General features: G+C 33.9%; 1 protein-coding gene across 2 annotated transcripts in view; it reads left to right on the top strand.

Annotated features, from left to right (window-relative positions):
* The window catches only part of LOC109118747 (protein ACCELERATED CELL DEATH 6-like), a 34,815-nt gene extending 21,622 nt beyond the window's left edge, over nucleotides 1-13,193 (top strand). For both annotated transcript variants that reach the window (XM_069298081.1, XM_019213999.3), the window contains 2 exons: nucleotides 11,682-12,115; nucleotides 12,443-13,193. In XM_069298081.1, coding sequence (XP_069154182.1) covers nucleotides 11,682-12,115; nucleotides 12,443-13,036 — 1,028 coding nt within the window. In that variant the 3' untranslated portion in view covers nucleotides 13,037-13,193. The remainder of the gene's footprint in view (nucleotides 1-11,681; nucleotides 12,116-12,442) is intronic.
* The last annotated feature ends 475 nt before the right edge of the window (nucleotides 13,194-13,668 follow it).

The raw sequence follows: 13,668 nt of genomic DNA on the forward strand, positions 1-13,668 counted from the left end.
GCTTGATTAACTAAATCTGGCCCTATCAACCCTGCTTCACAAACTTCAAACCATCTAATAGGAGATCTACTTCTTTTCCCATAAAGAGCTCCATAAGGATCCCTTTGGATGCTTGAGTGGTAACTATTGTTATGAGCAAACACGATGAGAGGTAGGTGATCATCCCAATTTCCATTGTAATTAATCACACAAGACCTCAACATATCCTCTAAGGTCTGAATAGTGCGCTCTAATTTCCTATATGTCTGAGGATGAAAGGTAGAACATGAGTTCACCTTTGAACCCAAGCTTTTTTTTGAATGACTTCCAAAATTGTGCAGTATATTGCGCACCTCTGTCAGAAATAATGCAGACCGAAACCCTTGAAGTCTTACCACCTTTGTATATACAACTTAGCATAATCTTCTGTTGAATGAGTAGTCTTTAGTGGCAAAAAGTTGGTTGATTTTGTCATTTGGTCGACAATCACCCAAATAGAATCATGTTGCATGCGAGACCTTGGTAAACCTATGTGGAAGTTCATATTAATCATCTCTCACTTCCATTTTGAAGTTTTTTAATCTGAGCAAAACCATCAGGCCTTTGGTGCTCTACTTTACCTTGTTGACAACTTGGCAATTTAGGCACTTAGGAACAAATTCTCCAATTCCTTTCTTCATACTATTCCACCAATAAACGTCTCCCAAATCATGATACATCTTTGTGGAATGCGGGATGAATGGAATATCTAGAGTTATGAGATTCCTCTAATATCATCTCTTGGAGTCCATCCACCATTAGTACACACAACCTACCTTGATATCTCAAAACACCTTATCCCCCTTATTCAAATGCCAATACTTTTTGCTTTTGAACAATTGCCTTCAAGTCAAGCAAAATAAGATCTTGGTCTTGCTTATCTTTTACTTCTAACACTAATGATGATTCAACCTCATTCATCACCATTACTCCTTCTTCCATGGAATCCATTAGTCGGACTCCCAAGCGTTCAAGTCTATTCACATCTTATGTTAAGTCTCTCTTTTCTTCCTCAACATGGGCGATGCTACCCATAGAAAACCTTCTTAAAGCATTAACAAAAACATTAGCCTTACCTGGATGGTAAAGAATACCCATGTCATAAGCCTTGAGTAATTATAACCACTATTCTTATATGAGATTAAGCTCTTTCTGAGTAAACACATACTGAAGGCTCTTGTGATCAGTGAATACATCAACGTGAATGTTGTACAAATAGTTATTCCATATTTTCAAAGCAAACACTATAGCAACCAATTCTAAATCATAGGTTGGGTAGTTCTTCTCATGAAGTTTCAACTGTCTTGAGCCATAAGGTATAACTTTTTCATTTTGCATTAATACACTACACAAACCAACACTAGATGCATCACAATATACCAGGAAACCTTGAGTACCTTTCGATAATGTTAAAACTGGGCAGTATTCAACCTCTTTTTTAATTCTTGAAAGACTTTCTCAAAAGCTTCAAAAAATTGAAACTTATTTGTTTCTGAGTTAACTTGGTCAAAGGAAACTAAATAGATGATAACCTCTCTATCAACCTTTCATAATAGCCAGCCAAACCCAAGAAACTCCTAACATCAGTTGGAGATGTGAGTTTAGGCCAATTCTACACTCTCAAAACACAATATGACCTAAGAATGCCATAGATTTAAGCCAAAACTCACACTTAGAGAACATGACATACAACTTTAGATCTTTTAGAGTCTGGAGAAATATTTTGAGAACACTAGTATGATCCTCTTCATTTATCGAAAATATTAGTTTGTCATCAATGAAGACGACAAAAAACACGTCCAAATAAGGTTTGGAAACTCTATTCATAAGGCCCATGAGCGCTGCAAGTGCATTAGTCAAATCAAACGACATTACCCGAAAATCATAATGACCATAACGGGTCCTGAATGTTGTCCTTCGAATATCATACTCCCTTACTTTTAACAGATGGTAGCCATATCTGAGCACCCTGAAGTTGATCGAAAAGATCATCAATCCTTGGAAGATGATATTTATTTTTGATGGTAACCTTGTTCAATTGGCACTAATCTATACACATCCTATGGGAACCATCCTTCTTCCTTACTAATAATACCGGAGAGCCCCAAGGTGCGACACTTGGTCAAATAAAACCCTTATCTAGGTGATATTTCAACTGCTCTTTCAATTCTTTTAACTCTAAAGCTGTCATTCTGTATGGAAGAATAGATATAGGAAGAGTATTTGGAAGAATGTCTATGCCGAAGTATATTTATCTTTCAGGAGGAACTCTGGGTAGATCATTTTGAAAAACATCTCGAACTCTTTTACTAGAGAAACTGGCTAAATAAGAGGTATCTCAACACTAGAGTCATTAACTCAAACTAAGTGATAAACACACCCCTTGGAAACTAACTTTCTCGCCTTAAGGTATGTAATAAACGACCCTTAGGCATTACTGAACTTCTTTTAAACTCTATGACTGGTTCACTAGAAACTAGAACTTGAATACTCGAGCTCTATAATCTATTGATGCATAAAAGTCTTGAAGCCAATCCATACCTAGAATGACATCAAAATCTACTATGTCTATCTCAACTATCATCCATGGTACTCTTGTGATTGACAAAGGGGACAATGACGATAGACTTTTTATGCTAGAATACACTAACCAACAGGTGTAGAAACACTAAAGGGCTCAATAATTTTCTCAGGAAAAACATCAAAATTGAAGACTTGGATCATACCAGTGAAAACATCTGGTGAATCCTCTTTCTTTTGGCGACTAGTGATGGCATAACGACGGTTTCCTCCTCCCTCTGCCTCTGAAGTAGCTCCATTAGATGCAGCTCTCTCTATTGCCCCCATTAACATTACTCTGCCTATTCTTAGGACATCTCTCATAAAATGACATATATGGACACACTTGAAGCAACCAGTGGATCCATCACGACTCACACTTATCACATGCAGGAGTCTTAGTTCCCCATTGTGTCTTACTACCTTGAGAATGCGCAAGTCTAGCTCTGAAGTTCTGAGAATTCTGACTATTGTACTCACATTTGCTCCTTGGTGTAGGTGCATTAGTAAATGATGGAGCAGTTCCTTTCTTCTTATGTTGGAAAAAACACCGGTTAGCATTACTCTTTTGCTGCTCAAATTCATTCCCTAATGTCTTAGACTTCTTATTATTAGACTCTTCTTTATCCTTCATTTTTTCCTCCTCAACTTGTTCCACATGGATTATCAGCCTTGTTATGCCCATGTCACCTATTATCATGGTTGTCATACTTCGCTTACTTTATAGAAGAGTCAACCCAACAATGAATAAACTCATCCGGCTCCTCATGTCGTCCACAATCTCATTACTTCTCTTAGCTCACTGAAGAAACACCTCATGGAAACACTTTCAAAATAGTTCAACTCACAATCTATTATGCGTAAGCACGAGTCATAAAGAAATTGTATAAAGATGAGCTCTATCGCACAAAATGAGTATGAAAGAAGTGAAGGAATTTTCTAAATGTTGCAACTTCCTAATTAAAGATGTGACGCGCTTCACACTGATAACTAAGACTCTACAGACATGGCTTCATAGACTTCCTAGGACTCTTGAGCTTTATGATATGACAACAAGTTTGTCTCGCCCCGAGGCTACACCCTGGGTGGAACTCGCACTCGAGAACCATTGTTGACCCCAAGTGAACCTTCGTCTGACTTACTCAGCGGAAGACTTAACTTATTAAGATACATCTATGAAATAAAATAGAATGTTATAAAGGAACATTCAACTTACTATTAAGTCAAACATAAGTCTCAGCATAAGATAATGACAGTGAAAAGACTAAAGAACTAACATCTAAATGTCCATCTATGAAGTCAATAACAATTGAGATGGATGTCGGGACAGACCCACGACATCTGAATGAACTAAATAATAAAATTGAAAGCAACAAAAAGGGGTCCACCGACTTATCATTTGACTCTAGAGTGCTTACTGGATAAACGATGTGCTGGATGTTGATCCTCGTTACCTTTGTCTACATCATAATAAGATGTAGGCCAACATGCAATCAGTACATAAATGTACTATTATGCGAGTTAGAATACTAAATACAACATATGCTTGAAAAGAATTTGAAGAACTTACCTATCTCAACTCAACTCAACATAACTGAACTAATTTCAATATAAAGTGGCTTAAAAAATTGCAATATAAATAAAATTTGTTGACATGATGTGAACTCTTTGTGTATGCAAAGATACATATAAATCTGAGATGTATGTGGAAATACGAATAAGCTGTGTATTTAGGAGTTTTTCGGAATGACAACTATCACTTAAAATCTATTGTAATGATACATTCTTTTGCCTCACGATACCAAGGTCGTCATATACCTTGCCGATGATATAGAACCTAAACTACTAAGTGGATCCACTAGTCTATGCTAAAAAGCACTAAAGGAATCATTTAAAAAGTATGACACTTTTCTACCCATATTGACTACATGGTTTATGGGGGTTATGATTTGTCTAAACTCTTCCCCATATCGGTGCTCAATACTACTCCCAAAATATAATACTTGCTCTTATGTTTAGAAACAAACTTTTTTCGGTGATTTGAGATAATTGCTCAAAAACATAGCTCAAAGACTATCTTGGAAAATCAAGGTTTCCTCTCTTACTTAATTATGAAAGCATTTAATCTTTACTGAAAACTAGGTCAGAGGCTCTATGGAAACAAGGTTTTCTTTCTTTTTTAAATGTGAAAATATTTTAAACCCTTTCGAATTACATAGTCCCCATATACTTTTGAATAAATAAACTTCAATCTTTACTTTTTACTCAACTTGAACTTTATGTCTTAAAACAAAGTTAAAAGCATTTGCGAAACACTTCTTGAAAAGACTAGAAGAACATCTTAGACTTGGTTCTTGACTTTTCTTGAATTCGAATTTATGTATTCAAGGTTATGATTCATGTTTCTGGATGATTGATAGATGTTTAGAAGTCACTTAGAGTAGTTATAATCAATACAAAGGGTTAGTAACCTTTACAAGAACTTAAACAAGCTAAATGATGAAAAACGGATGAAAAACACCAATCCGGTGCGCGTCTCTAGCGTGCTGCGCCAGCCCCAACTTTTTGGTTCTCTAATCTGGTGCACTTTGCCAGCCCCTCGGGCGCTATAGGGGTGTGTCGCGCCAACCTCCTTTTAGGAAAATTTTTGATGAACTTTTGATCTAATTTTCTGATCTTAAATCGTTCTAGCATGATTCTTTTTCCCAAATTCACTTTAGATTCATACACCCAAATCATATACACAAAATCAAACCCAAACAACTCAAGGAAACAACACTTAGAGTGTGTTTGGTATGAAGGAAAACATTTTCAGGAAAATGTTTTTCAATTTTCCCATGTTTGGTTGGGACAAAAGTTTTGGAAAATATTTTCCAAATCGACTCATTTTCCTCAAAATTAAGGACAATGACTTCCCTTCAAAAATTAAGGAAAACATTTTCCAAAACTCTCCTTCAATTTCAAATTATATTTTTTTGGGGGGAGAAACGTCAATAAAAAAATATTTTCAATTTTAAAATTTTATTTATTCACCCGATCCCTGACCCCCACCCACCCACCCACCAATGGCAAGCCCCCCCCCCCAAAAAAAATTAATTTTGTTTTTTTAAAAATATTTTCAACTTCAAATTGTTATTTTTAAACTCCTACCCCCACCCCACCCCCGGCTATTCCCCCAACCCCCAAAAAAATTAATTTTGTAATTTAAAAATACTATCAACTTCAAATTTTTATTTTTTTCACTCCTACCCCCTCCCCCTTCCCCCACCCACTACCCCCTTCCCCACCACCCCATAAAATAATAATTTTATTTTTATAAAATATTTTCAATTTTATAAATTGCTTTTTACTCTAGTAAAATAAAATATGTCTCACAAAAACATTTTACATTCATAAATCAAACACTAAAAATCATTTTTGGAGAATATTTTCTACTCTCCAACCAAACATGAGAAAATAACTCCAAAATCTACTTGTTTTCCAGAGAAAACATTTTCTAGGAAAAAATTTTCCATGGAAAACATTTTCCTCCATACCAAACACACCCTTAATCATCAAGAAACTCTTAATCTCAATTCATCTTCAAGAACGAAATCAATGCAAGAACAACTATTAAGAACTTCAAATTCTCAATTTTTTAGGACAAAACTACATTGAATTAAACATGCTTGGCGTGTGGGTGAACTAACCCAACGCTATGTGATCTCACATACCTCGTAGGGATCACCCCTTGACGAAATCGACAAGCTAAACTCGACGATCTTGACAAATCTTGCTCTCTCTTCTTCTTTCTCCTCTTTTATCCTTTCTCCAAGCCCTAGCGTGAAACTCTCTCTTCTTAAACTGATTAAAATCTGACTTTACCCCAATTAAGCTCCTAAAAATGAATTAATTAAGTTGAGTAAGGAAAAGAGCAAACTACCCTTCTAAAATCCGGTTTTAGACTTTTCTTATTTGAACAACCCAACTTTAAAAGGGCATAACTCACTCTTACGAACTCAAAATCGCGCAAACATGGCGCAGTTGGAAAGATCATTACAAGTGCTTTCCTACCATATCTGGAAGTATACCTAAATCATCCTGATTTATTAGTTATGGCCGTTTGAAGTTGACCAAATCAACTTATACTAACTCAACAAAATTTTCAGATTTCCATTATTTCCAAATATGACTATTTCTAATTATTAGGTTCTTCCTAGTTATTTCAAGTTTTGGGATGTTACAGTTTCAACTATATATTTATTAATTTAATATAATCTAAATAACTTTATAAATTTATATTTAATAAATTTTAAGTGACTACACCAACGTTGGCATGGGCTAGCGTGCAGTTTTCTGGACAATGATGCTACTAAAGATGTATTTAAGAAGCTCATTATTGACTTTATAAAATCCTCTCTACCAAACTTTTAAGGGTAATACACAATTCTTACATAAGACTAATCCACATTGATAACTCAAATATATTTTCTAGGCATACACGAGAACAAGAAACTTAATTGGAACCTCATTTGATTACATATAATCTCGGGTACACCTCTTAATGCTCTTACTATTCTTATGATTTAACCACACTTCAGTTCCCTGATCTAAAAGTTAGGATCTCTCACTTGTACCACTCATATTAATTGTAGTTAACATCTCAATTTCTCACCTACTCTATGTGAAGTCTACCAGATCTGAGCTCAAGACTAACATCATAACCCTCATGTTGCTGTTCTTATTATGATGAAGCTCATCTCAAATTTAAGCTTAATGTTTATTACTCATCCATGATATCAATATGATTGCTCACTTACTATACTAACTGACAAATATTAGATAAAATCACCCACTAAGACCTCATGACAAGCAGTCAATTTTTATCTCTCAGTCTACATACATACAATCCACCATCACGCGTCCTTCCAAAATTAAGAACTATTTACTCAGTCGTTATACATCATTGCCTAATTAATTTTGTAACCCTCTGAATATTATGGGCTCTCCCTCAAAAATCATAAGCTTAACTTAGATCTAACACCTCATGTATACTCCTGCCCTTCTATTCAACTCCTACAGTTGGTCGTTAATAACACAATCAAACCTCATCATAAACTCTTTTCTAGTTAAATATACTCTAACTAATTGCAACTAGTAACTCTTATTGTACCTCCTATCATGGGATCTTCACAAACTCGTCACTTCTTAGTAAAACCCATAAGGGAAAACTCGTCATTAATAACTTACTAGGTGCATGACTACCATAACATAATTTGCCTCATCACTATCTCCCTTTTTTAGATTACTATACCTCAGCATTCATTCTTCTGATTCTAGGAACTTTTACTATTAATGCTTATAACATCGTAACTCATACTATCTTTTTGGTTGAAAATACGAAAAAATCTCTAAAGAACATTTACTCATAAGAGTCTAAACTGAAATGAGGTTTGCAAAAAGAGAGTCTAGAAATACATCTCGTGTTTAGCTCGAACCCATGATTTATATAAATAAGAGTGCATTCTTTTGAATCTCAACACTTAAGATCACTCACATGCTTATGTATAACCATTCTACACTCTCATGAATTTTCGAAGACTTTTACAGAGAGTAACTCATCGATAAGGAAGTGATTTTGCTTTTCAACTACCTTGAGTATGAGGTGTAGTCGAATGGATTTTAGAAATGCATGAGTTTGAATGAGTTCTTTTCGACATAGTTCCATTGCACGATTTAGAGTATGGAAGAAGAGATATTTTTCTTAAATATGTGTAGTCCCTCATTTATAGAAATGGGACCCTCACAACCATAAATAAGATTTTTTTGACACAACTTTATAGACACCCTAGGACACTTGAACTCTATGCTCTGATATCATGTTTGACACGAGCCGAGCCTACACCCTGGATGTGATTGGTATTCAAGAACCATTGTTGTTCAAGAACCGAACCATCATACTGACTGACTACAAGCGGAAGACTAACTCAAGCATACATAAGTATCAAATTGAAAAAATGTCTAAAATAGAAAACATAGATAAATATACTTATATGAAAAATAAGTTTTAAATAAAATATCTAAAATTGAATACTCCAAAATTGTCTATCTATCAAGCCTCTACTATATATAGATGAGTGTCGGAAATAGACTCACGACTACTTAAAATACTACTAATACTAACAACTCATGAAACTAGAGCCCTCCAAAAGCAAGAAGACCTCACTCGGAAGCTGACAAGCGGATAAAGGGATCTCAACATACTATTGTTAAGGATCTTAAAAACCTATATATGCATCATTATGATGTAGGTCGAATGACATCAGTACATTGAATGTATGAGCATGTAATGTAGCTGAATAACAAATAACTAAATAAATGGAATGTAGTAGATATAGATATATACTCAACTGAATGTAAAGAAAAAGAAGTGAAATCATTAATATTTTACAGAAATACTTACTCATTTCTAAACTCAACATATTAAGTGGGACAGTAAAATTACACTTTTAACTCTATTTTGGAGCCGACAACCATCACTATGAGCTACATGATGATACAACATCTCACCCACACTGCCAGAACAATCATATACCTTGCTGTAGTATAGGAAACCTCAACTATGTGGAACATCTAAGCTCTACCCGAAGGCACTTATGATTCATCTAAAAAGTATGATCATGTACCCATGTTGACATACATGGTTTATGAGGATTGTGAGTTGTCTGAACTAATTCCCATATCGGTGCTCAATACTGCTTGCAATAATTTTTGCTCATGCTCATGCTCAATGTATAAAAACATACTCTTCATTTGGTTTACGATAATTGCTCAAACTATTTTCTTAAAAGAGGTAACTACTCTTGAAATATCTTTGAGCTCATAACTCATAACAAATCAAAGTATCTCTTCTATAAATATAAAAAATGATACCTTTGTTAATACCTAATTTTCTTATACTCTTACTCAATTCATACTTGAAAACTCTTTCTCAAAATATACATATCAAAATCATATTGAGATATGATCATTGATGACTGCATAAACGTAGTTGGTATATCTAGATACCACATTGCTTAAAAATTGATGGCATACTCAATTATGATACTAATCATGTTTTAGAAATTCTTTCTCAAAACTCATCTTTACTTTCTAAAAAATAAGTTTAAAACTCAAATCTTGTCTTTAAAAAGCATCTTAAGATATATAAATCAATTCATAGGGTTCATGCATAAATATGGACTTGAACGACTCAACTCATTCAGAACTCAAAAACTCAAAACTCAACGACACTACTCATATCAAGAATAATCAATTTATAGGTTTTACGTTGAAATATCGATATGAACGAATCAACTCAATATTCCTAATGCATAACATATAGAAACTGAACAATAATGAATAGAATTTCAAAAAGAAACATGAACTTTAAAACTCAAAATCAACTTATCCTAAAAATATACAAATCTAGGAAAAGAATCCTAGATTACTCTTTTATTGATTAGAAAGTAGATGTAGGGCGTGAGGACAAACTAGTCAAACACTATGATAACCTTACATATTTGAAAGAACAAGGTTCTTGAAGAATCTTGAAGAAGAACTTATTTAGAAGTCCTGAAACTCTATTTTGGAGAACAATAAAGAAAACCTTGCTTAAGATTCTTGAATTTAGTTTCTTGAAATCTCTACAACAAAGAATGATGATTTTCTGTAGTGATTTATAATTGTATGGAAGAATTTGAGTTGAAAAGAATAAAATTCTTATAGAAGGACATACCTTGAAGAAGAATCTTGACAAAAGATTGAAAGAATCTTGAATGGAGTCTTCGACTTTGATTTTTCCTTAGGGTTTCGCCTTAGGGTTTTGAGAGAGAAGAAAATAAGGGATTAAGAGATGAAAATCTGATTGTTTTGAGCCATTAATTAGTCAAAAGATATGTTTAGTATTTTTTTAGAGGTAAAAAGACAGAAAAATCCCTTTTAAATGTTTTTCCATCGACTAATTCGTCACTACACTACTACATTGTATCAGGTTACTAAAATGGTATTTACTTTTTACTCGAAACTCATATTTACACGAAATTAGTTGCGTTAAAAATAAGATTCAAATACCTTTAATTTTATAGGTTATCGACCACGTAACTCTTTATATTCTAAGATATATTGTTATTTAAAGTTGATAGTAAAATCTTACGTCAAAACTTAATCAGTAAGGAAATTTCAACTCAAGTGTGTGCTAGAAGTTTTTAGTGACCTTTATTGATATCAAAAATCATTTCCATACTAGAGAATTTACCTTTATATATATAAGAAATTTGTGAATAACCTGGAAAGACCTTATATCAAAGAATAGTTTGGGTCTTAGCTTAGAAATTCTTGGGGTGTTACAATTGAGATAAAGCCCTTGAGTAAAGAAGAAAAATCATAACTAAGTGAGAGGTTTGCGGGAACAAAAGTTTCGCAACAACTAATTTTTTTATTTTTTATTTGTTTTTCCGCAACAACTAGTTTGGCAACCACACTTGTCCAAATTGCTAGATGCAAATGTGACAGTTGATAGCCACAAATGTGAAAGTTGGCGGCCACAGTTGTGGAAGTTTGTAGAGTTTGGGAGCCAAACTTTGTGGAAATTGGCTGCCACATTTATGTCACTAATGACGTAATCAAGAGGCTCAAAACTCTATAAATATAGTAGTAATTTAACACTTGAAGATACACAAAAAATATAGAGCACAGAGGATAATCCACAAGCTATTTTTTAGTTTGCGAGAAAAAAGTGAGGAAGTAATATTATTGTGAGTTGTAGAAATAAAAGAGTGTTGTTTCTTATAAAAGAGTAGATGAATTTTGATACTAGCAAGTTTTTATCAATTTTATTGTATTACTTATTCGGGTATTATATTTACTCCATTTTAATATTTTGTGTCGTTATAACGCTCTTGTTAATATATTTACTATGGAGATTATCCTAGGTATGATTAGCATTTTTTCCAACAGATAAAAGTCATCTAATTCTGCAAGTTTATCTATACATGTCTAAGGATTTCACATATTTTCTAGACCAGTTAAGAGTTTCTATTTTGCACTTACACTAATTTCTTTGTTCTTTATGTCTTTTGTTGCAGTGCCTTATTTGAAACACGTCCGTGACAAAAAGTCAATTCATCACAATGCAGTTAAGTATGCAACATGCTTATGCGAGAAACTAGAAAATCTGAATTACGAAGAAGTTGACTCTATTGTTGCCAATTCTCTGCTTGATGCAGCGTGTTATGACAACTATGAGCTTGTTGAACTTATACTCAAAAAATTCCCTCATTTAGCTTTTTACGAGGATCATAATGGGAAGAATATCTTACACATCGCAATAGAGAATCGCTGCAAAAATGTGTTTAAGTTGGTCTGTCAAATGAGCCAGATTCTAAACCATTTGGTGATTTATTTTGACTCCTCGGGCAATACAATCTTGGATTTGGCTGGAAAGTTGGCACCACAAAATAAGCTAAACCTTGTCTCTGGACCAGCTTTTCAGATGCAACTAGAACTACAGTGGTTTAAGGTGATTTAATTTTATCTTATTACGTCCAAGTTATATATGTACTGATGTCAAATATAGATAGGACATGTTATATTATTGGACATAATAGCCTCTCACCAGAGTCCTTGTTGACTAGTAATGCTTCTTTAACTTTTAGATATGTACCACTCCAGCCTAATGTGTACTCTATACGTAGAACTACCATCTATTTGCTGATTTTATAAATTTAGCTTTTCCACTTTTTTGTTCATTTGAATGGTTGAGGCATGAATCCAACCATTTTGGCTGGTTGTTTTTTATTAATCGACTTACATTGTGTGTATATATATATATATATACATATATCAGGAAGTAAAGAAGATAGTCCCGTCTTCGTTCTGGAGACGCTTAAATCTTGAGAAGAAAGCTCCATATGTGGTTTTTACTGAGGAACATGAAAAGTTGAAAGTAGATGGAGAGAAATGGATGAAACACACATCAAGCTCATGCACAATTGCAGCATCACTGATTGCTACCATCGCATTTGCTGCAGCAATTACAGTACCAGGTGGCAATGACCAAAACAGTGGATTCCCCACTTTTTCTGGAAGCATTGCTTTCATTATTTTTTCAATCTCTAATGCAGCTTCATTGTTCACTTCTAGCACCTCTCTACTAGTGTTCTTGTCAGTTTTGACATCTCGTTATGCAGAAGAAGATTTCCTTCATACTTTGCCCAGGAGTCTTATCATGGGATTGCTAACTCTGTTTCTTTCTATAACATCAACGATTATTAGCTTCAGTGCAACGGTGTATCTCATGTTTGGGCAGAAGAAGGCATGGGTTCTTATACCAGTTGCGACAATGGCTTGCCTACCGATTACTTCGTTTGTGCTTCTGCAATTTCCCCTCCTTGTTGCTCTCATTTCCTCTACATACGGGGCTGGAACTTTTAGAAATTAAACAAGAGTAACCTCTTGTTTTAGCGACTATTAAAGTATTATTTTTGACTGGTTGTTTTAATATTTGGTGTGTTGTTCGAACATGTTAAGTCATGTTATCTTTAACCATTCATAACTATTATATTGTTTCTTAATGAAATATACTCCTCCTTCTGGTATCTCTCCATAATCAAATCTACGTGAATAGAAGATAAAGAATCTTCTAATTTATCAAAGTAACTTTTATGTTTCATATTTTCTTTATTACAATGCCAATATTTGAAAATATTAGTTTGCTAAAATTGATGTTTATTAACTTATCACTTGATTTAATATAATCAACAACTCTTATTAGTAATATAAAAAAGACATTTTTTTTTTATTTTTTTTGGTTCTATTGTTTAAATATTTTTAATTTAAAACGTTTGGCAGGTCAAGTAAACCACCTCTGTGGCTGCAAGACTCTGTAACTCAGCCTAAAAAAATGGCTTTACTTATCCATTGACTAATCAAATATCATGACTATAGACAAGTATTGAAGGCTTATTTAGCTCAGTGAATATGTTCTTTCAAAGAGGTTATTGCTAATCCTGATTGGGTGAAGACTATGGATTTGGAAATTGATGTTTTGGAAATTAATTAAACTTGAAGCAT

This window comes from Solanum lycopersicum, chromosome 5, assembly GCF_036512215.1.
Source record: "Solanum lycopersicum chromosome 5, SLM_r2.1".
NCBI lineage: Eukaryota > Viridiplantae > Streptophyta > Magnoliopsida > Solanales > Solanaceae > Solanum > Solanum lycopersicum.